This window comes from Stegostoma tigrinum, chromosome 1 (assembly GCF_030684315.1).
Source record: "Stegostoma tigrinum isolate sSteTig4 chromosome 1, sSteTig4.hap1, whole genome shotgun sequence".
Classification (NCBI taxonomy): Eukaryota; Metazoa; Chordata; class Chondrichthyes; order Orectolobiformes; family Stegostomatidae; genus Stegostoma; species Stegostoma tigrinum.
The window spans coordinates 11,070,152-11,094,089 of NC_081354.1; the positions used below are offsets into that span (position 1 = coordinate 11,070,152).

The window sequence follows — 23,938 nt, forward strand, 5'->3', positions numbered from 1 at the left end:
GAGCTAATAACATCGAAAGTGGGGTTAGGTGTGTGATTTATCACAATGGGTTTTCTGTCTTTGAATTTCATCACGTTTAGTTACCAGACTTAAAGTGGCATTAAAATATCTTTAGCTGCAAGATGAAGTTGGTTAAAATACAAAGTGCACCAGCTGAGCTTCATTTGCTTGCTTACTTTTTAAAAAGCATCATTTGGCCCAGTACACACTCTTAGGATGTAAGGTCACGGGTTCAAGGCCTGTTTCAGTACATAAGCTGCCAATCTTGTGCAATAATGAGAAAATTTTACGTATAGGAGATACCATTTATGGTTGAGGTTTTCAAGGGAATGAAAATCTCGTGGAAATTAGCTTTATTTGTGTGGGAATTGGAACCTAGCACTGTGAAAGTGAACATTCTTTCCTTCTGACTTTGCAACCAATGACAGGAAATATACTTGGGTTCAGCATCAACACTGGTCCTATGCAGTTATTATATTGGAATAATTTTATTTAGACATGCTCTTGGAGTCAGCCTTTATTATACCTGCAGTGCTTTTTCACTTCTCACAATGTTAAATTCTTATGACATATTGAGCTCCGTGCTGAACAAAACATTCCACCACTTTTCAAGTTCAGACTATCACGATGGTGGAATTACATTCATTAACGATTCTTACAGAGGACTCTCTCCCTACACCTCTGGTACCTACTCTTCCTTCAAACATCTCCTGCCTCATTTTCAAATTCCAGATTGTTTACTTCTTTCTCCACAAACCTAGGTTTCTCGCTCAAATAAAAAGCCTCCCATGACCTTAGTTACTTCCTTACACTTGATCCAACGGCCAGCCACCACTCAAAATACATCAACTATAAAGAGAACACAAGATTTTCACACAAGTGCACAAGCTGATAGAGTCGTATTGCTGTCCAGTATAGAAACAAACCCTTTACATTTCAGAGATAATGGGAACTGCAGATGCTGGAGAATTCCACGATAATAAAATGTGAGGCTGGATGAACACAGCAGGCCAAGCAGCATCTCAGGAGCACAAAAGCTGACGTTTCGGGCCTAGACCCTTCATCAGAGAGCTTTACATTTCACATGTTTTTCTGCAATCAAATAAGTGCCTCATAGCCACTTTCAACATGTTTTTTCCCCTCCAGTCAATATAGTCAGGCTGAATTTATGCTTAGAACTTGAAACTGCTTGATGTTGAAATTGCCTTTGTTACTCTTTCAGGAAATCAAGATCTTTCAAATAACTTAGTTACAACATAATAAAAATTACAAATACAGCTATAAAAGCTGATGAAAGATAACACTGATCCTATTCATTTTGTTCAAAATTGCAACAGCTACACAAAAGGACACAAGTTCTCTAGTCCAATCCAGTTTATCATTATTTTGAGTTTACCCACAAACATTTCCTTCCATTCCTGAGCTCATTTTATCATTATGAGACAAATTTCAATTTAATTCTGTTTCCGAGATGCACTTCAGTCTCTTGGAGTTGCACTTAATTCCTTAGCTTTGTGCAACAATACTGGAAAAGACCAACCTCTTGAATAAAAACTGAAAGAACTGCGCATGCTGAAAATCAGGAACAAAAATAGAAGTTGCTGGAAAAGCTCAGCAGGTCTGGCAGCATCCGTGAGGTAAAAAAAATCAGAGTTAATATTTCAGGTCTGGGGGAAGGGTCACCAGACCAGAAACGTTAACTCTGATGGGGCAACAAGTTATCTGAAGTTTAAGAACTTATTGGCATGAATCCAAAGTTGGGTTTCCAACTGTGGCTTGGGAACCTGGTTCCATTTTGGGCTCCAATCTCTCATGGTGTGCTTTAGACTTAGCCACTGGAAATTTTAAAGAGCTGGGCAAATTATTGGCAGTGGGGTGTACTTTGGTTCCCTCGAAGCTTCGAATGCAGCTTCCAAGCTGGTAAACACAGGACAGGTTCAAGGGGCCAAATGGCCCACGCTTGCTCCAAATTTGTTTGTATGAATTTATGACTAACTTCTGCTCAGGTCACGACTTTCCCACAGGCCTAGACGACTCGTAACCCTGATGACATGCGTCGTGATGTGACATGAAATATGTAAACAAAGTGAGCAAAGGCTAAGCAACTTCTGGCAGAGGAACACAAACACCACGTCAGACATCTAACAGTTCTTCGATCTGATCTATGCTGGCTTCAGTCTGAAATTAATACTTTGGCCGGCTTTGGGAGGCTGATGATAGAGGGGACTGCCAGCTCCAGCTAAACATAGTGGCTTGTTCCACCGATGTATCCAAACCAGGGCCAGGAAACTGCTCAGTGGAGAGTGACATTGCAAACCACGGAGATCAGGTTCATTACTGTCACCAGCACACACCTCTCTCCCGAACCTAAACTGGGGCCATCAAACTGTTCTCACATGTTGTAGACCATGTGTCCTGTCTGCTTGTTTAGTTTATACTTATCAAAGCTGTTAGTTTTTAAATTGCTTTAAAATCATGAGCTCATCCCCTTTTCTCACCTAATGTTTTTTGGACCAAAAATTTAGACCAAACAACACAGAAGCTGTACCCTCATGAATTAACTCAGATTAGACTGTAGTCACAAAAAACTTGCAATGAAATCCAGGATAGATTGCTTCAGTCAACCATATTGAATGGAATATCCTGAGGCAATTTGAGATTTAGGCCGGTGGAATGTAGATTTAATAGCAGTTTTTATTTACATGGCAATTTGATGACTATTTGTGGGGAAGAAAACTACAGGGACATATGTGGAAAGAGTGGGGATTGAGGACAACTTGCACTGCTTCTCAAAAGAACTAGTGCAGATCTGATGGGCTGAATGGTCTCCTTCTGTGCTGCACTGTTCTGTCATTTCATGATTAAGACAGAAGTAAGTATTTTCAGAACCTGAGGATATCCCAAAGTGCTTTACTAACAGACAACATACTTTTGAATTGTCGTTATTGTTGAACTGTAAAAAACATCACAGCCAATTTACATATATCCACACGTTAATGACCATTTAATCTGCTTGAGTGATATTGGTTGAAGGATAAATACAGCTTTGAATCTTTTACATCCATCTGACATTGAAGATTGGATTTCAGTTGAATATCTGGGCAGAACAGTGGTTAGCACTGCTACCTAATGGGGCCAGGGAGACAGGTTCAATTCCAGCCTCGGACGACTGTCTATGTGAAGTATGCACATTCTCCCTGTGTCTCTATGTGTTTCTTTCAGATGCTCCAGTTTCCTCTCAGTCCAAACATGTGCAGGTTAGATGGATTGGCCATGCTAAATTGCCTATAGTGTCCAGGGATGGATTAGCTATGGGAAATGCAGGGTTACAGGCAAGGATATGGGTTTGGGTGGGATGCTTTTCGGAGAGTCAGTGAGGGCTGGATGGGCCAAATAGCCTGCTTCCACACTGTAGGGATTCTATGATCTTACTCAAATAGTATCAGCAACTGACAGTGACTGGTGTGGTAACCAGATTTATGCACTCGAGTCTCTGGAACATACCTTAGACACACTTGGAGACAAGGCTGCTGTCATGGAACCAAGATTGACACTTCAGCCCTCAGCATTGATCCTATCCACTCCTTCACCAATTAGTGACTCCTTGCTGAGGTAGCCCTCTCCAAGGAACTTGGGGGTACTTTCTCAAGAATACAGATGGAAAGCACACAAATTGTTCAACAACATACAGTTTTATACCAAGCCTAAACTTGTCCACATCCAAATGTTCACATCAGCATCAAGCATTGAAATAAATTGTAACAGAGAAGTTTTTGGTTTTTGAAGGCGGCAGGTTGTAAGGGGCAGGAGAATCAGCACATGAAAGGAAATGAATTGTTCTAGTTTGAACAAACAAGAACTTGTATTTCAGTGCTGTTTGACAGCACCAGCTATTGGCTTTCAATGCAAATAGCAAGATGTTTTAAAATCAGGGATCACAGGTAGTGGGAACATACTAAACGGGACAGATGCCCAGAAAAGGCAAAATGTTTAAGTTTATGCTAGCCTCTGAATCATGCTACTCAGGTAAGGCATTGCCTGTGTGTCATGACCAAAATGTGCAAATATTGCAACCATACACAATTCTGAAACTTGTTGTAAGCACATCAAGTAAGCTACAACATGAACTGTTAGTTGATCTCTTCTGATTTAACTTGGAGATAGGAATGTTGTCTCAGACATGAAGCTTTTTTAAACTTTGAATAGTATTGTGGGGTTTTCTCAAAACTGTGAAGTGCATTGGGAACAATGGGATTATAGGATAAATTCTGACATTTACCTGTGCTGCTAAGAAATTAATTGAAATAATTAATTAGTATCTCCATTTTAAATGACACAGAAGCTGAAAAGGTATTGAAATTTAAACGTTATAGAACATTACAGCACAGTACAGGCCCTTCGGCCCTCTATGTTGTGCCGACCTGTCATACCGATCTCAAGCCCACCTACACTATTCCATGTACGTCCATATGCTTGTCCAATGACGACTTAAATGTACCTAAAGTTGACAAATCTACTAACGTTGCAGACAAAGCGTTCCATTCCCTTACTACTCTCCGAGTAAAGAAACTACCTCTGATATCTGTCCTATATCTTTCACCCCTCAATTTAAAGCTATGCCCCCTCATGCTCGCCGTCACCATCCTAGGAAAAAGGCTCTCCCTATCCAACTACCCAACCCTCTGATTATTTTATATGTTTCACTTAAGTCACCTCTCAACCTTCATCTCTCTAATGAAAACAGCCTCAAGTCCCTCAGCCTTTCCTCATAAGACCTTCCCTCTATACCAGGCAACATCCTAGTAAATCTCCTTTGTACCCTTTCCAAAGCTTTCACATCCTTCTTATAACGCGGTGACCAGAACTGTACACAATACTCCAAGTGCGGCCGCAACAGAGTTTTATACAGCTTCACCATAACCTCTTGGCTCTGGAACTCAATCCCTCTATTAATAAAAGCTAAAACACTGTATGCCTTCTTAACAGCCCCGTCAACCTGGGTGACAACTTTCAAGGATCTGTGTACATGGACACCGCGATCTCTCTGCTCATCTATACTACTAAGAATCTTACCATTAGCCCTGTACTTTGCCTTCCGGTTACTCCTACCAAAGTGCATCACCTCACACTTGTCTGCATTAAACTCCATTTGCCACCTCTCAGCCCAGCTCTGCAGCTTATCTACGTCTCTCTGCAACCCACAGCATCCTTTGTCACTATCCACAACTCCACCGACCTTAGTGTCGTCTGCAAATTTACTAACCCATCCTTCTACGCCCTCATCCAGGTCATTTATAAAAATGACAAACGGCAGCGGACCCAACACCGACACTTGCGGTACACCACTAGTAACTGGTCTCCAGGATGAACATTTCCCATCAACTACCACCCTCTGTCTTCTTTCAGCAAGCCAATTTCTGATCCAAACTGCTATATTTCCCACAATTCCATTCTTCCGCATTTTGTACAATAACCTACTGTGGGGAACCTTATCGAACGCCTTGCTGAAATCCATATACACCACATCAACCGGTTTACTCTCATCTACCTGTTTGGTCACCTTCTCAAAGAACTCAATAAAGGTTTGTGAGGCACGACCTTCCCTTCACAAAACCGTGCTGACTATCCCTAATCAATTTATTCTTTTCTAGGTGATTATAAATCTTATCTCTTTTATAACCTTTTCCAACACTTTACCAACAACTGAGGTAAGGCTCACTGGTCTATAATTACCAGGGATGTCTCTACTCCCCTTCTTGAACAGGGGAACCACATTTGCTATCCTCCAGTCATCTGGCACTATTCCTGTGGACAATGTCGAGTTAAAGATCAATGCCAATGGCTCAGCAATCTCCTCCCTGGCTTCCCAGAGGATCCGAGGATAAATCCCATCCTGCCTAGGGAACTTGTCTATCTTCACCCTCTGAAGGATTTCTAATACCTCTTCCTCGTGAACCTCAATCCCACCTAGTCTAGTAGCCTGTATCTCAGTATTCTCCTCGACAACATTGTCGCTTTCTGGAGTGAATACTGTTGAAAAATATTCATTTAGCGCTTCCCCTATCTCATCTGACTCCACACACAACTTACCACTACTATCCTTGATTGAGCCTAATCTTACTTTTGTCATTCTTTTATTCCTTAAATACCTGTAGAAAGCCTTAGGGTTTACCCTGATCCTATCTGCCAACAACTTCTCATGTCTCCTCCTGGCTCTTCTGAGCTCTCTCTTTAGGTCTTTCCTGGCTACCTCGTAGCCCTCAAGTGCCCTGACTGAGCTTTCACATCTCATCCTAACATAAGCCTTTTTCTTCCTCTTGACCAGAGATACCACCTCCTTTGTAAACCACGGCTCCCGCACTCTACAGCTTCCTCCCTGCCTGACAGGTACATACTTATCTAGGACACACACAGGAGCTTTTCCTTGAATAAGCTCCACATTTCTAATGTGCCCATCCCCTGCAGTTTCCTTCCCCATTCTATGCTCCCTAAATCTTGCCTAATCTGATTGTAATTGCCTTTCCCCCAGCTATAACTCTTGCCCAGCGGTATACACCTATCCCTTTCCATCACAAAAGTAAACATAACAGAATTGTGATCACTGTCACCAAAATGTTTTATATTTACAAATTTGCAACCAAACTATTAAAAACAGACAATGGAAAGTGTAATAGATATTACTATCATTGAAGTTACATTCATGCTTCACAGTAGTGAAAGTATGTTAAGGTCGACACTTCTGTCAATTCCTGATTACATGGCTTTCCCCAGTGTCTTTTGTCTCTGAGAAGATTGATGAGAGTTGCATGGCAATGATTTGGGTTGACATTCCTCAGACTTTACCTTTCTCACAAGGCATGTCCCCACCACTTTTGGTCTCCAAATCATAAGGTTCAGAGCTCAGTGACAGCAGCATATAACCTGGGCCAGTACCTCAGCGCTGCACTGCAGCAACATTGCAGTATCAAGAATAACATCTCATCTGAAAGATGGCAAACTGAGGCCCCTTCTATTTCCACTCCGGCAAACATAAGCTGAGACTATCAGGGATTTATAGCTACAATTCTCTACCAACCATCATTATCCTAAAAAGAGACTAATGGATCATTACTTAATTTTGCTGTTTGGGGAACTGATCTGGGTGTCTAAGCAAATTACTGCAGATGCTGGAATCTGTACTGTAAACAAAAAAACGTACTCATATCAGCTCTGAAGAAGTATCATCTAGACTTGAAGTGTTAGCTTGCTGTCTTTCTCCACACATGCTGCTTGACCACTGATTTCCAGCATTTGTGATCAGGGTGTACAGTGGCTGGCACATTTACCCACTAAAGTAACAGCAACCATAATTCAGAAAGTAATCAATTGGCTTGTAAGTATTGATAGCGTGCTGTACAAATATAACTTCTTTCTATCTGTGATCCGCTGGCATAACAACAATGTTTGTACTGAACCAAATGATACCCAAAAGGAGGAGTCTCTCAGACTCGACCTTCAAAGTGGCAGTTTCATGACGTGCACTCTTATTCACCCTCGTTAACATTTGACTATCCAACCTAGTTTCATTTATCATCAAGGGAAAACTGGAGAATATTTTGACAGTTATTACTTTATCAAGTGCAGGCTGACATTTTTTTTCTTATAAGTGGTGCCCTCATTGCAACCCCCAACACAAATCTGAGATCTACTTTTTTTTGTTAAAACCACATTAGAGGACATTGAAATTCAGGAGAAAAATTTACAAGGATCCTTAGTACTTACATCTGGAATGAAGCCAATTTCATTGAGATGGTTACTCAACTCTGGGTCATGAAAAGCAATCATCTGGGAAAACACTGTCAGATACTCTGCAACAAGGAGAAATTTTATTAATTATCAAACAAAGAAAAATTAATCAAACACTTGTCTTTAAATAATACTGATTGCTTCATGATCAGTCTTACTGAAGTTATTCACTGACGCACAGGCAATGACACACCCAGCCACAGTTTTCAGACTATCTACACAAAGACTATCTTAAGCGATTAATTTAGGAATGATCTTTGCCTCAATAGTCACAACCTGAAGAGCTAATATCTCAGTTTTATGTCATAAAAAGTGATCCCCTGTAATAGCTTAGGGGAAAGGCATCACTAACCAACACAGTTTAATTTTATACAATAAAAGCTTTTAATGCGCAGCGGAGGTGGAGGAGGAATAGGCCATTTGGTTGCTCTAATCTGCTCCACCATTCAATAATATTGTGACTGATCTTACTGTGGCCTCAGTTCCATAATCCTGCCCCAATAACCTCAAACCTTGATGTAGATCAAAAAAAATCTCAACTTCACCTTGAAAACGTTCAGCGACCTAATCTTCACCATTCCAAAATAGAAAAAGCGGAGTGGGAAAGCAATGAAAACTAATACCTTGCCTCAATGGTGGATCCCAAATAGTGCATTTGAAATTAAACTGCTAACTGCATTTCTCTGCAAGCATTATGCAACAACTGTTCTGAACTTATGTTCTATTAATTTGAACAGGGAAAAAGGAAATAAATTATAAATGATTGAACAGGAATACAGATAAATAAATTGAAAAGCCAGAAGTGTTAGAGCAAAGCAGAAAATATATACAAATGCTGAAAGTAAGTGAATGCAAAGAAAATTGGCTTCTAAACTGCATAAAAGAGGTAAATAAAGCTGCAAAGTCATGGATGAAAATTGGTGAAACCAGCACAAAGAGACTGGCACGTTAGCTAATGCCTTTAGTTAATGTTAAATATAAGCATTTGCTTTGCATTCTGGAATTAACATAATCCTGAATTTGATGCTATTATATCGAACAGTCACATGGAGAAGCTTTACTCAAAGTAATGCTAAAACATTTCGACAAACACCAGATCTTGTTTTTTAAAATGCAGTGCTGATATTAAAGGAACCTCTTGTACACTGACTCAGCACCTTGATGTTCCTGGACTCGAACGAACTCTCAAGTAGTGAGGCTAAAGCTTTTAGAAGGTGGCAATGCCATGGGAAGGGAACAAAGAATTTATTGGAAACTGAAAGCTTTCGTTAGGAGCAAAGAACAAAAGCAGTTCATTTGAGTGGAGATGGCGGAGAGGAAATTTCACAGAAGCATTCATAATTGCGTGAAAGATTTTAATTGTATACCTGGGGAAAAATTTTCAGTTAGTGAAACAATGTCAAAAGTGTAATTTTAAAGACCACCCTCAAAAGGAATGAAAGGATACGAAAGAAAAATTAATGTTTGAGATAATTAAGAAATGTAATGCAACTAACCAGTATTGAAGCACAATCTGAAAGTTTTAAATAGTTTTAAGCTTTGAAAAAGAAAAACAATACAATGTTATAGCAAAAGTACAGGGGGTCAGAGCTTAGGTCTACATTCCTAGTGATATATTATCTCACACATCACATTTTTAAACGTCTCAGTTCATTCCTATGCACTTGGTGCAATACGGGCACAAAGCTGGTAGGGAACCATTTTGCTTTTGATCTCATCAGATTTTGCTGTATCTGATGCTTCACTGTAGATGTGCCTTTATCAACATTTTTGCTATACAAAGAATGCACGAGCCAAATATTCCTTTCCTGATACAAACATCTCTGCAGGATAATCTCTGCAATGATGTGAAGAAACTGCAGACATGGAGGACAAAACTGACTGAAAGAAACACCGATTCTTTCACGATAGGTTGGATCCAGAGTGTTTCTTTTATGCAAGTCCAACAAACATCCTGGCAACCAGGGCATTGAGTAGTCCAGTAGCTAAGTTACTGGAGTCCTCACCCAGGATATTCAATAAGAACAAACTGCGCCCATCAGCTGATAGCCCAAGGACAAGGGGACACATTTTTAAGATTTTAAGCAAGAGATGCAGATGGAATGTGAGGAAGAACTTTTCTTAAACACATAGTGGCAATGGCCTGGAACTCACTGCCCACAAGGGTGGTAGAAATAGAAACACTCAACAACTTCAGAAGGAAATTAGATAGACACTTGGGAGGAAATAATCTTCCAGGGGCATAGGGGTTGAGAGAGGAATCTGGGACAGATTAGGATGCAGGCATTCTGCAGAACAGCCATTTGCTGGCTGAATGGCCTCCATCAAGCGATTAGTTACTCGACTGTCACAACCCTGATGGGGGAAGCGTGCAGTGGTAGTCAAACTCCACTATTTCACAAATTGTCAAAAGGATGAAATATGACCAATTTAATCAATAGGGTGGTTAATGCCCGAGTATGAGTACCGTCTAATAGATGTGAATAAATGTATTTATTCTAACAAACATGTCCGCTAAAAAGTGGTAAAACGGATTAACTCCTAATACATAAACTATTTTGCTTTTTGGTGATGCTATCACATTGTTTTGACTGAAGCAATGCTCAATTCAATAGCTGATTGGGAAGTTTTCTTTCTTTGCCAAGTCTTGTATGTTATTTCTTCACGCACTGAGTATGATGTTTTATGGAGGCGGGGGGGGGGTGGTTGGTCAGTGGCAGTGGAGATGTTTGTGAATTAACTTGCTTGCAGGCTTATGGAGGTCTCAGTGTCCACACGCTCATCTTCTCAGTTCTGTGACAAACTGCTACTTTAGAACCAAATCTAAAAGCTTTTGCTGGGCTGTTATTCTTTTCACCTCAAAGACAATTTGGTGCCAGCTGATCTCAACAAAGTATCAAATTTGAGTTTCAGTATAAGTTATTTGCTCTTGTATAAACAGCGAGCGAACACCACACTGCTCCGTTTTTGTTTCAACAAAAATCACTATGTCCACTTTCTAGTTTGGATTGCCATATAAAAGTTGTATAGAGCTTGTACAGCTCCACTACTGAAGGAGATAAAATGCAATCTCTGAATGGGCTTCATCAGAAGGGTAAACACGAAAATCCAAGTTATTTTATGGGCTCCTGAGGAGTAAGACTCCATCCCAGGAAGCAGCCGCCTCCAAAACAGGTTCCTCCTAATTCACGTTAGGAGAGAAAGGGATTGAAGAACTGGGGATCTGGAAGTGAGATTTAAGATCAAAGCTTTCCCACTGGAGCACATATAGAAACAGAAACTTGAAAGTGTCTGTCATTATTCTTAGAATATGGAAAATAACTGACTCCAGGAAATTTAATACAAGGAGTGGTAAGCCATTCAGACAGCAAGGTAAGATTTGACCCGAAATTTGATACATATCAAGTTGCGACTAAACTAATAACTGACTGTTAAATGCACTCATGAGCTTCAAACAGAGCATCACAGAGAAAACGCCATCTTGATTTTAGTGAAATTCATACCAAGTGATTGGCTACACAATGCTCAAATTGCAAATTGAGTGTAATTGAACAAGAAATTATCATTCAAAGTAGAATAAACATGGATGCTTAGACAATAGTTAAACAGTCCAGCAAAACACGATGTGAGCAATGCACATGATATGAAAGTTTAACTTCTTTCCAAATCGTCTACGATTTATTAGACTCAACCAGTTCCTAAAGGTCTTCAGTCAAAGCAAGAACTCACCATTTCACCTCCACATAAAACTCATACCAGTCAATCAATTATGATTCAATAGCTGCGGCATTGATGGACTTCCCACCTCCTGCCTATTATTTCATAATTAGATGTTGCAACCTGGGAAGGTTTCTACAGCATAGGGGAACCTGCGTGTAATGTAGTGTAAAGTTGAGGTTTACAGTTTTGTGTTGGGACTATGCAATAAAAAGAAGCGGAGATTGTCCAAATTAAATCGAGTAAAAGCAAATTAGATGTGTGAAATATAAATCAACTGCACAGGATCTTTAACCAGAAGGATCAAGTTATAGGCTTATATCCTATACAATAGTGTATTTCCATGACTGAGCTCAGAGCTGAAGGGTTTTATTTCATGCCCCTACAGCTGCTGCATGTTCGCAGTGCCACACACTGGACAGTGCAAGAATTGCTTGATGTCCACTGGAGAAAACTTTAATTTTTTCGACAACTCCATCCTTCAATCACCCAAATTTAATCTGTTCATATTCTGATCACAGGCAGTGATAAAGACAACTAAATCAGCAAGAATGCTAAATAAATAAAGACCATTTCTCCAACTAAAAGGATTGGCTTGCTGCAAAGTTCTTATTTTTGTGGATTCTCTGAAAAAGCCAGTTTGGACTGAAGCCACAAGCAGAGTGACTTCATCACTTGGTCCCACAACACTTCACCACGCCCCCCACCCACACCCTACCAATCCCCTTAAATTCTGCTAATCTGTATTGGTTTAAAGAGCATTAAACAACTAATTCACACAGAATGGAGCTGTTATTTGGCTCACTTCTAGTGATTACCACATTCTATTACGGATGAATGCTTGCGATCAGTACCTGAAATAATTGCTGCTTTGTGCTCTGACCACCCAAGATGCAGACTCGGAGCTGAGGGTATCAATTTTAAATTGCCCTTTTTAATGAAGATGACTTGATGACTTGCAGTACAATTTGCTCTTTTGGTGGCTCAGTAACAACCAGATCAATGAACATGCTATGTTTGGATAATTGGTTCCCACCTTCATTCAGTTACCCTGCAGCGATGCCTGCTGAAGGTGTTCGTTTCTGTAAGATCAGGGGAGTCCTAGGCTCATGTGCTTAAATCTTATGACACACAAAATCAAGCTATAGGTACATAATATCCTCTTAATGGAGTTGTTGAAGGGTAACTACCATCAGAAAGCTAGGCCCCCCCAGAGAGAAATCAGATGGTGGGGGATTTGGACAGAAGATTGGTGAGCAATAAAAGTAGTGTAGTGAAAAGCAATTGTGATGTACAACACTTCCAAGGAAATAGTGGATTTCTTCAATCTATAACACCACGCAGAGACAACCAACCCCAATCCCACTTCAGAGACATCCCACCCCAATCCAACCCAGAGATGTCCCACCTCAGAGACACATGATCTCAGTACTACCCTTAAAGTCCATTAAAAAAAGCCAAATACCACTCAAAATACCTAACTGCAAACTGTACATACAAAAATAAAAAGCCAAAGGGCAAGTGGAGCATCTTTGTGCCATTCAGAGGCACTACGGAAATAGGGTTTACAGTTACCACGCGAATACCACACTTTTCTGTAGTCCTCCCACCCTTAAGGGGTGGCAAAGTGGCTCAGATGCTAGCACGACAGCCTCACAGTGCCAGGGACCCAGGTTCAATTCCAGCCTCGGGTGACTGTCTGTGTGGAGTTTGCACATTCTCCCCGTGTCTGCGTGGGTTTCCTCCGGGTGCTCCGGTTTCTTCCCACAGTCCAAAGATGTGCAGGCTAGGTGGATTGGCCGTGCTAAATTGCTCATAGTGTTCAGGGGTGTGTGGGTTATAGGGCGATGGGTTTGGATGGGATGCTTCAAGGGGCAGTGTGAACTTGTTGGGCCGAAGGGCCCGTTTCCACACTGTAGGGAACGTAATTTAATCTAAACGGGCCCCAGCATTCCACAGGCTTTATGGGTCATCCACTAGAAAGCTGGTAAGAGTTGGGATGAGCAACACAAAATCCATCTAGCCTGCTGTTATAGCTTGGTTCTATCAAGTTGGGAAGGGGGATTTCCACACTTTCGACTGCACCATGGTCAATCAACCATGCAACTCAGAGAGGAGGATCAGTCTTAGTACAAAAACTGAGATGTATGGTCCATTTTCAAATCTAAAGGTAAATACATTATTTGACAAATAGGATCAACACAGCTCCTGGTGAGTTAGACAACAAAACATTGGTAGTTAATACCCCTTGGAATTAATTCCACAGCAGCTGTTCGAAGTTAAAGGATATTAAGAGTGTTAAAAGGCAATAATTCAATTAAGGATGAGACAAAGCACACAAGTCAAGCATTCATGAGCAAAAGAAAACTCAACATTGAATTACTGCTTTGGATTCATGATACATGAGTAAGACACATAAATTTTGTTTTAGAATGAATCATTTAATAACAACTTCACTGAAAAATAAAAGAGAGATCAGTTCGGGTTCTGCTATAACGGTATTGTACAATTAAGACATTAAAAACTGAAAGAACTGTGGATGCTGAAAATCAGCAACAAAAACAGAAGTTGCTGGAAAAGCTCAGCAGGTCTGGCAGCATTTGTGAAGAAAAAATAAATATCAGAGCTAATGTTTCAGAGATAATGGGAACTGCAGATGCTGGAGAATCCGAGATAACAAAGTGTGAAGCTGGATGAACACAGCAGGCCAAGCGGCATCTTAGGAGCACAAAAGCTGACATTTCGGGCCTGGACCCTTCATCAGAAAAGGGTCTTTTATGATGAGGGGTCTAGGCCCGAAACATTAGCTTTGGTGCTCCTAAGATGCTGCAGAGCTAATGTTTCGGGTCCGATTTGAGGAAGGGTCACTGGACCCGACACATTACTACTGATTTGCTTCTGCGCAGATGCTGCCAGACCTGCTGAGCTTTTCCAGCAACTTCTGTTTTTGTTGTTGCGTTAAAGGCATTATTCCCCTTCCTGCTGAAGACCCTGCAGAAACACATTGGGTAGCACATACTACAGAAGCACATTTAGCTATTCCACTGGTTGGCTTATTCAAGCCAGTTTTTTTTCCAAGTAATGCACAGACAAACAACATGCATAAGGAACCTGGTATTTACCTTGTATGACGTGAGAATTGTCCTTCAGAAAGAAGTTATACAGGTATTTGGGAATAAAGGCAGACATGCAAGCATACGCCAAGGCTGCAACAGGAAGACATCGTCAGATTCTGCGTGGTCTGTTGTCTCACTACACTTCAACCTCCCCACACATACAAATAAAACTCCCTTAAGTTACTTGCATTCTCTTTCCCTCCCTTCTCTCGATCTCCCTGTAACATGCACCAGTTTTAACCTGTAAATAGGCACTCTGTTTTGACTTTCCTCGAAACAATTCAGTATCTTGCCTTTGGTAGATCACTTGGGCTAGCTTAGATTAGTTCACCCGTCCCTCTTTTCTCCCCCATAGAAAGGTACCCACACAACCAATTCATTCTTCATGGTGTAAGGCATCAGTAGAAATAAGTCACACAGACCACAATTGGGTTAGTTTGCTGTTTCTTTAAATCACAGTTCTTGCTGGGAGAAGTTACCTAGATTCTGTACGATTTTACAAGCTATTAGAAGCCACTTAATCCATTCCTCTCCAAAATACCTGCCCATGGTTTCCCCTCCTCTGTCTTTTCCTCATATTATTTAAACATTTATTTTCCAAATTATTTATCCACTTCCCTGTTAAAAGTTATGACTGATTTTGCACTTTACTGCTTCTGATAAACGTTCTAATAATCCTCTATAAAAAGGTAATGATCTGAATCTCTCTATTTGTGAAACGTGCTCTCCAAGTGACTGAATTACCATGTGGTGGAAATAATTTCCCCCGATTTCAAACCCTGAATGATCTGACCTCCTGCAACCTTCCAGGCTGTGTTGAAACAAATCCCTATTCCTCTAAACTGTTCTCACAGCCAAGGCCTGTCATTCTGTCACCAATTAATGAGATACTTACCTTCATTGTTGAAATTCAAATACAGGAACGGTGCACACAAGGAATCCAAACCTAGTGCAGAAATATATTTCAAGTATGACAGCCAACACTGTAGCCAGTATTATAAATCTTAGTGACTAAATATATAAGCTGATTATAGGCAGGCAAAGCAATTTAATAATGGGGAACATTGGTCATGTTACTGGAAGGTCCCACTAAATGTGTTGTCACACCTTCAAATTTTCATCTTTATCATGGCCTAGTCAATAAATCTGAGCCCAAACCGTTTACTTACAATGTGGCACAAGCCAAGGATATAGTGCAATAGTTTGCTTCTGAAAAAAAGCAAACCACAGATGCTGAAAATCTGAAACAACACAGAGAATGCTAGAACGAAAACAAAGTTGCTGGAAAAGCTCAGCAGGTCTGGCAGCATCTGTGGAGGAGAAAACAGAGTTAATGTTTCGGGTCTGGCGACCCTTTCTCAGAACTGTGAACAGAGAATGCTGGAGAAGCTCAACATCAGGTCTGGCAGATCTGTGGAGAGAGAAAGAAAATTAACATTTTGAGTTCAGCATGACTCTTCTTCAAGAGTCATTATGAACTCGAAACATTAACTCTGTTCCTCTGTCTGCAGATGCTGCCAGAGCTGTTGAGTTTCTCCAGCATTTGCTGTTTGTGTTTCCACTTTCCTCTGATACTTCAGGACATGATTCTGGATTGGAGCTCTGACACTGGAGTCACATGCAGGCCCTGATCCATTTCTATGTTGGAAGCCGCCAGTCAGTAGCTATAGCCTCGATTGGCCAATTAATTGCCAGAAGATGCATATACCATCCAATCAAGGATGGAAGGTGAGCTGTTGAAGCTGGAAGGCCAGAAGGAGAAGGCGTTGCAGCTGCTAACAACGGAAAGAGCAAGACAAGGAACGAGGCCTCTTAGCTCTTTCAGAAACAAAATGGCCACAGCAGCAAAACAGCCATCAGAGAGGTGTGCATAGACAATTTGTAGTCCCACTTTCAGCCTGCTTTGCAGAGACTGCCTCCAGGAAGTTTTTGAACTTCTGAACAGGGGATGCACTGCAAGGTGGCTGGTAATTTTCAATTAGCCTTGGATCACTGGCCTTATTTGACCTTTCAGTGACCTTAACAAGCTGCTGGCCATTCTGACCTCAATCCAGGCATTGGGAAAACTGGGGACGGAGCGAAGCTTGCAAATTGTCCCACCAGCCAGTGGCACAAAATTACGTGCCTGCCTGCATTCCACCCTATAACGAGAGAAAGTCTTGCCTCTGGAATATCTACACACTGCCAGATTGACAGTCTGATGAAGTCTTTTGGATGGGTCACAAATTCACAACAGATCAATAAAGCGGAAGTGTGGAACTCCTTTAGTTCTCTGCTGAGGCAATTATTTTTACATTGACTTGAAAAGACTGCAAGCTGAGTTGCCTCAATTTTAGCAGACCGACATACTGCTGGTACAGTGTAATGATTAATGGTTTCAGATGAATTTACGATAAACATCACTACATGCTGACTTCAGCATGAAGTCCTAACCTGTTCAGTTCAGCAGCTTTCTAGTCATGAACACTGAAGATGTGTACTTGTTCACAGTTGAGAGACAGTTCCCCTAACCAAAGCAACACTTTCAATATACAGAGGAGATGCTGTGCATAAGTTAAACATATGGGGAAAAAAATTACTGGGATAGATAATTAGGAATTTTTAAAAATCCAATTAGTTTCAGAATGCTCATTGTTTGGTGTAGGATTTCCCCTCAATTACTGTAGTATAGATCAACCCAGAATGATAGCTTATTTGTCTGTGACAAGAAGAACTTGGATTCCAAATTTCCTTAGCGTGTCATCTGGTGATATGATTGTGACAGAAGGTAACCCAACTAATTGCTACAAAAATAGTAGGGGATAAGTTTGGCTTTGCCTAACCCGATCTATTTAAACCGTTAAAGTGTACTTACAGCTGCCACAGTCACTGTCCTTCATCAACTGTGGCAGTTAAACTTACCTTGCCAGTAGACTAGTTCCTGATGGGAGACTACCCAGGCCTTTAACACACGCCTGAACTTTCTATGGCCCTCTGGTGATGACAGCAGCTCATCGTACTGGTGGCAGCGTGGAATGTCCACCTCAATCTGAAAGGCAATCAGCCATAGAAACACATTTTGATGGACAGACGTTGCAAGTCTGCAAACATAATTCTAATCCAACCAGGGGAAAGGATGTATGAGAGAGGGCTGTTTCCTGGCTACAGAGAGAAAAAAAAGATAGAACTGGATTTAGTTCAGCAAAGTTGCTGCCATTTCTCAGGAAGTTTGGATTGCAGTGTTTGTTGCTGTGTAGTGTTGAGAGGTCTTGCTGAAGTTTGAATTTCACAGGTGGAAATAAAAGCTGAGGAAATAAACCAGGGTCAAAGACAGACAGAGCAAATGTTATTTCACAGAGGAGAGTCATAACTCCTTGCAAACAAGTGGAAAATATATCATAAAAAGCCCTTCTTAACTTGCACAAATTATAACTCTAAGTGCATTGCACTGACACAATTTCTAAACATCTTAACGTCTACATTATATATGGGATATGAAGACCTGTAGAACAGTATTTATAACTTTCATGCTGTCTATATTAGGATCAAAAGTGAACTGGGGTGAAGTCATTTTTAAAATAAGTCACTGGCAGGGACATTGCATGTGCTGATCCATCTATTTTTTTGATGTGTATGGAATATTCATACTATACACTTGCAAATAAATTTCACATTTTAATTCATTAAGCTATGAATGTAATGCCACCACCTCAAAAAATAGAATTTCAAGTGGAAGGAATTGATTTATCATCCCAGATGCAATACTTGCATTTTTACAGCACTCTGAATTTTAAGAACATGCATTTTTGTACTATATTCGATCTCCTCAAGATATCCCAAAGCATTTGAATCCCAATTGAAGACTTTCCGCAATCAGTGTTGTTGTGAACACAAATATACCAGCCAGGTTTTAATTTGCAAAGTCTCAAACAGGAATTAGATGAACGACTAGACCATCTATTACTGGTGATGTTGATTGGAAAAGGATTTCAATGGCAAATGGACCAAGACAGCTGACATGATGAAGGGAAAGCAGGTGGTCTTTGCAACATGGATTGCTCAACTTGGGTTTAATTGGACAAGATTATAAACAGTATGAGACAATGACAAAGGGAGGGAGATGGAATCAGATTGTTTGGAGCTGACAGCAGGCATGAAACATGATAGTTTTAGTCCACACAAAGTTTAACTGCAGGCATGAGGAAAAAACAAATACTTTTACTGGAGGTTGTGCAGCAAAAGTTCAATTAGATTCATTCAGACATGATGGGTTTGTGAAATGATGAGATGCCCAGTAAATTAGGCCCTTGTTCTCTGGGGTTTAGAAGAATGAGGGCGATCTCATTAAAACATTCAAGATTCTGTAGGGAGTTGATAGGATAGACCCCAAGGAGATATAATCCACTGGTCAGGGAATCTAAAACAGTGGTGCAGTCTTGGAATAGAGGTGTAATCATTTAGGGACTGAGATAAGGAGAAATTATTGCTCAAAACAAGAAGGCGGCTGATTCACAAAGTGAGGTTTTGTAAGGAAACCTTACCTTCCTGTCTGCTCCCTGGCTCACACTCTCACCACTTTTGCCGTTCAAATCAAGAAGAGATGAAGTTGTAAAGAAGGTGTGTGGTGTTTTGGCTTTCATTGGCAGGGGAATGGAGTTTAGGAACCGTGAGGTCACGCTGCAGCTCTGTAAAACACTGGTTAGACCACAATGGAATATTGTGTTTAGTTCTGGTTGCCTCATTACAGGAAGGAAGGATGCTGACGCTTTAGAGGGGGTGCAGAGGAGATTTAACAGGATGCTGCCTGGACTGGAGAGCAGGTCTAATGAGGAAAGGTTGAGGGAGCTAGGGCTTTTCTCGTTGCAGCAAAAAAGGATGAGAGGTGACTTGATAGAGATGTACAAGATGATGAGAGGCACAGATAGAGAGGATAGTCAGAGACTTTTTCCCAGGGTGGAAATGACTATTCAGAGGGTGGGGGTGGGGGGGCATAATTTTCAGGTGATTGGAAGAAGGTGCTGGGGAGATGCCAGAGGTAGGTTCTTTACACAGAGTGGTGGGTGTGTGGAATGCACTGCTGGCGGTGGTAGTGGAGTCAGATACTTTAGAGACTTTTAGGTAGGCACATGGAGGACAGTATAATGTAAGGTATGCACGGTAGTTTGATCTTACTAGGATAATAGGTTGGCACAACATCGTGGGCCAAAGGGCCTATACTGTGCTGTACTGTTCTATGTTATATTGCGAAAGTTAGAATTCTCTACCCCAGAAGGTTGTAGGTGCCCCATTGTTGAATTTGTTTAAGGCTGGGAAAGACAGAGTTTTGCTCTCAGGAAAACAAAGGGAGTGGGCAGAAAGCTGGAGTTGAAGCCTCTGGTTAGTCATGATTGTACTGAATGACTCGATGAGCAATTTAGTCTACTCCTGCACCTATCTCTTACATTCTTATGCTCTCATCCAAGACCAGATGTCAACAAGGCAGTCTGACAACATAGCGGTAGTGTGTTCAGAGTAGCACAGGGCAAGTTAAGCGGTGTGTCATCAGTATTCATGTTGAAACGGGTTTGATGACTACAGATGATGCTGCTGGAGTAGCTGTCATGGAAAAAGAAAACTGCGGACAATGTAGTCTCAATAAGTCACCCTATTATAGGAAAGATGTGGATGCTTTGGAGAGGGTTCAGAGGAGGTTTACCAGGATGCTGCCTGGACTGGAGGGCTTATCTTATGAAGAGAGGTTGACTGAGCTCGGTCTCTTTTCATTGGAGAAAAGGAGGAGGAGAGGGGACCTAATTGAGGTATACAAGATAATGAGAGGCATAGATAGAGTTGATAGCCAGAAACTATTTCCCAGGGCAGAAATGGCTAACACGAGGGGTCATAGTTTTAAGCTGGTTGGAGGAAAGTATAGAGGGGATGTCAGAGGCGGGTTCTTTACACAGAGTTGTGAGAGCATGGAATGCGTTGCCAGCAGCAGTTGTGAAAGCAAGGTCATTGGGGTCATTTAAGAGACTGCTGGACATGCATATGGTCACAGAAATTTGAGGGTGCATACATGAGAATCAATGGTCGGCACAACATTGTGGGCTGAAGGGCCTGTTCTGTGCTGTACTGTTCTATGTTCTAAGTGCCTTCACGTGTTGTTTATCTCCAGAAATTATGTTGGTGCAAGAATGCATTCCAATTAAGGACAGATGGTGGTATAACATTGTATAAATCCTAACAATGCACCTCAGCTGTAACTTCACTTCAAGTACAAAATGAATTAACAGAACATTTATGTAAACTGTTCTACGACCACTGATTCAACAGTACCCTGAAAGGACTCCACAGTATATCTCCCTTACCTGTCGATCAGTCGGTATTGGTGTATCCTTGTCAATTGCATCATATTTTGCTTGGATATCACCCTGAAAAGGAGAATGGAAGCAATGAAGTCAAATATCGCCTGTTAAAAATTTGAACTGTATGTGTCTGTCAACTAAATTCGTGCTCCAAACAAATTTTTTCAATCTTTCCTCTTATTCCCACCTCTCTCATATTCTTGTCTATGAAAAAAGAAAATCTTCATCTTTATTTTTTAAAAGCAGTGACCCCACCAACTTCAATACTCTCTATAAAAGGAAACATGCAAAACTCGGAGGGGTCTTGGCAGGGTGTATGTTTAAATAAAGTCTTATATGTTTTTACTGTTCTAAACTCCAGCGGAAATGAGACCAACTCGTCCAACCTTTTCTCCTAAGACGCCCTGCCCATCCCAGGTATTGGGGTAGAAAACCTCCTCTGAACTGCCACTGTGCTCCAGGTGTGGTCTAATTGAAGTGTAACTTCCCTACATTTGCATTCAATTCCTCAGCAATAAGTTACAATATTCTATTAACTTTTCTAATTACTCGTTTACCAGCATACAAACATTTTACAACATATGCAGTTCTTCATAGCTTTAAATCATCTATCCTCGGAAAACTATGTTTGACTATGGATGCCCCTTGTATAAAGGTTAAGGGAGAATGATAAGCAGACAATAGAACGTCTACAAAGTCTAAAAAAAAGGCATGTAATTTCATCTCAATTGCCTTTATGGAACCTATTTTTTTATTTTGCCAGGAAACAGAGATCAGAAAGTATCCTATTTGACATCATGAAAGCTTAACAGGGCTAGCTGTGATACAATAAAGTGTTTCTCTTTTTAATCATATGCGAAATGAACAGCCTTGATTAATGCTGAAAGGATGTTTCCCCTTGTGGGAGGGACAAGAACTAGGAGACACAATTTAAAAATAAAGGTCACTTGTGAGAGACAGAGATGTTGAGAAGAATTTGAAAAGTCTTTCAGATGGTTGAAAGGCTTCCATGTTGAGCAATGCGGGCAGGGTCATTGAACATTTTTATGGCAGAGTTCAATACATTCTTGACTAACAATGTCAATGTTTCTGTTTACGTATCCATGGGACGTGGGGTTCACTGGCTAGGCCATCATTTATTGTACATCAGGGTAGAGGGTAGTTACAAGTTAATTATGTAGCTGTGGGTCTGCAGTCGTATGTAGGCCAGACGTGGTAAGGATGGCAGATATTCTTCCCTAAGAGACATTAGTGAACCAGATGGGTTGTCAATAGGGTAGCTTTTATAACCAGGTTTTCATTGAACTTCAGTTTCACCATCTGCCACGGAGAGATTCTAACTTGAGTCCCCGGACATTAGCCTGGGTTGATCAATTACTGGTCCAGTGATGTTACCACTACGTGGCCACCTCCCTAAAAATGTCCGGGTGATTTAAAATTTTTGAGAAGATCAAGAATATAAATAACAAGCGGGACAGAACACCAACGCTTCACTGGAGGCGCGCTGACAATGTCACCTAATAGTGATTGGAACGTCTACAATCAAATATACCGGCTCAGCGAGCAAGTCTACAACCTCATTAATGGGGAGCAGATTAGAATAGGAAACCATGGCCACAATCAGATCGGCTATCATCTTTCTGAATGGTGTACCAGACTCTTGATAATTTAACGCCAACTCCTATTCCTAATATTTTCATCTGTGTGTACTTTCTTGGATCTTGGTCAGAAGCTAATTCAGGGACTGCACTGTGACAGTTGTAACACGTCATTACGTCGTTCTCCACGTTGCTTCACTAACATGCCAAATGCTGAAGAATCTAAAGGGAAACCGAACAGATTCCTGATTCAACAGGATGCAGTGGAATGAAAACCGAAAGAACTGCAGATGCTGTAAATCAGAAACTGCTGGAAAAAGATCAGTACCGAACCCGCCAAAATTCCATCCCCTATTCCCAATTCCTCCGCCTCCGCCGCATCTGCTCCCACGACAAGACATTCCACTCCTGCACATCCCAGATGTCCAAGTTCTTTAAGGACCGCAACTTTCCCCCCACGGTGATCGAGAACGCCCTTGACCGCGTCTCCCGCATTTCCCGCGACACATCCCTCACACCCCGCCCCCGCCACAACCGCCCCAAGAGGATCCCCCTCGTTCTCACACACCACCCTACCAACCTCCGGATACAACGCATTATCCTCCGACACTTCCGCCATTTACAATCCGACCCCACTACCCAAGACATTTTTCCATCCCCTCCCCTGTCTGCTTTCCGGAGAGACCACTCTCTCCGTGACTCCCTTGTTCGCTCCACACTGCCCTCCAACCCCACCACACCCGGCACCTTCCCCTGCAACCGCAGGAAATGCTACACTTGTCCCCACACCTCCTCCCTCACCCCCATCCCAGGCCCCAAGATGACATTCCACATCAAGCAGAGGTTCACCTGCACATCTACCAATGTGGTATACTGCATCCACTGTACCCGGTGCGGCTTCCTCTACATTGGGGAAACCAAGCAGAGGCTTGGGGACCGCTTTGCAGAACACCTCCGCTCAGTTCGCAACAAACAACTGCACCTCCCAGTCGCAAACCATTTCCACCCCCCCTCCCATTCTCTTGATGACATGTCCATCATGGGCCTCCTGCACTGCCACAATGATGCCACCCGAAGGTTGCAGGAACAGCAACTCATATTCCGCCTGGGAACCCTGCAGCCATATGGTATCAATGTGGACTTCACCAGTTTCAAAATCTCCCCTTCCCCTACTGCATCCCTCAACCAGCCCAGTTCGTCCCCTCCCCCCACTGCACCACACAACCAGCCCAGTTCTTCCCCCCCACCCACTGCATCCCAAAACCAGTCCAACCTGTCTCTGCCTCCCTAACCGGTTCTTCCTCTCACCTGTCCCTTCCTCCCACCCCAAGCCGCACCCCCAGCTACCTACTAACCTCATCCCACCTCCTTGACCTGTCCGTCTTCCCTGGACTGACCT

The 23,938-nt window shown here is 41.7% G+C and overlaps 1 protein-coding gene across 5 annotated transcripts in view; it reads right to left on the reverse strand.

Annotated features, from left to right (window-relative positions):
* The window catches only part of tbck (TBC1 domain containing kinase), a 187,913-nt gene that overhangs the window by 106,513 nt on the left and 57,462 nt on the right, over nucleotides 1–23,938 (reverse strand). For all 5 annotated transcript variants that reach the window (XM_048541931.2, XM_048541957.2, XM_048541949.2 and 2 more), the window contains 5 exons: nucleotides 20,945–21,007; nucleotides 17,520–17,646; nucleotides 15,514–15,564; nucleotides 14,625–14,708; nucleotides 7,762–7,847 (listed from right to left, as the gene is read on the reverse strand). In XM_048541931.2, the coding sequence (XP_048397888.1) occupies nucleotides 7,762–7,847; nucleotides 14,625–14,708; nucleotides 15,514–15,564; nucleotides 17,520–17,646; nucleotides 20,945–21,007 (411 nt within the window). The remainder of the gene's footprint in view (nucleotides 1–7,761; nucleotides 7,848–14,624; nucleotides 14,709–15,513; nucleotides 15,565–17,519; nucleotides 17,647–20,944; nucleotides 21,008–23,938) is intronic.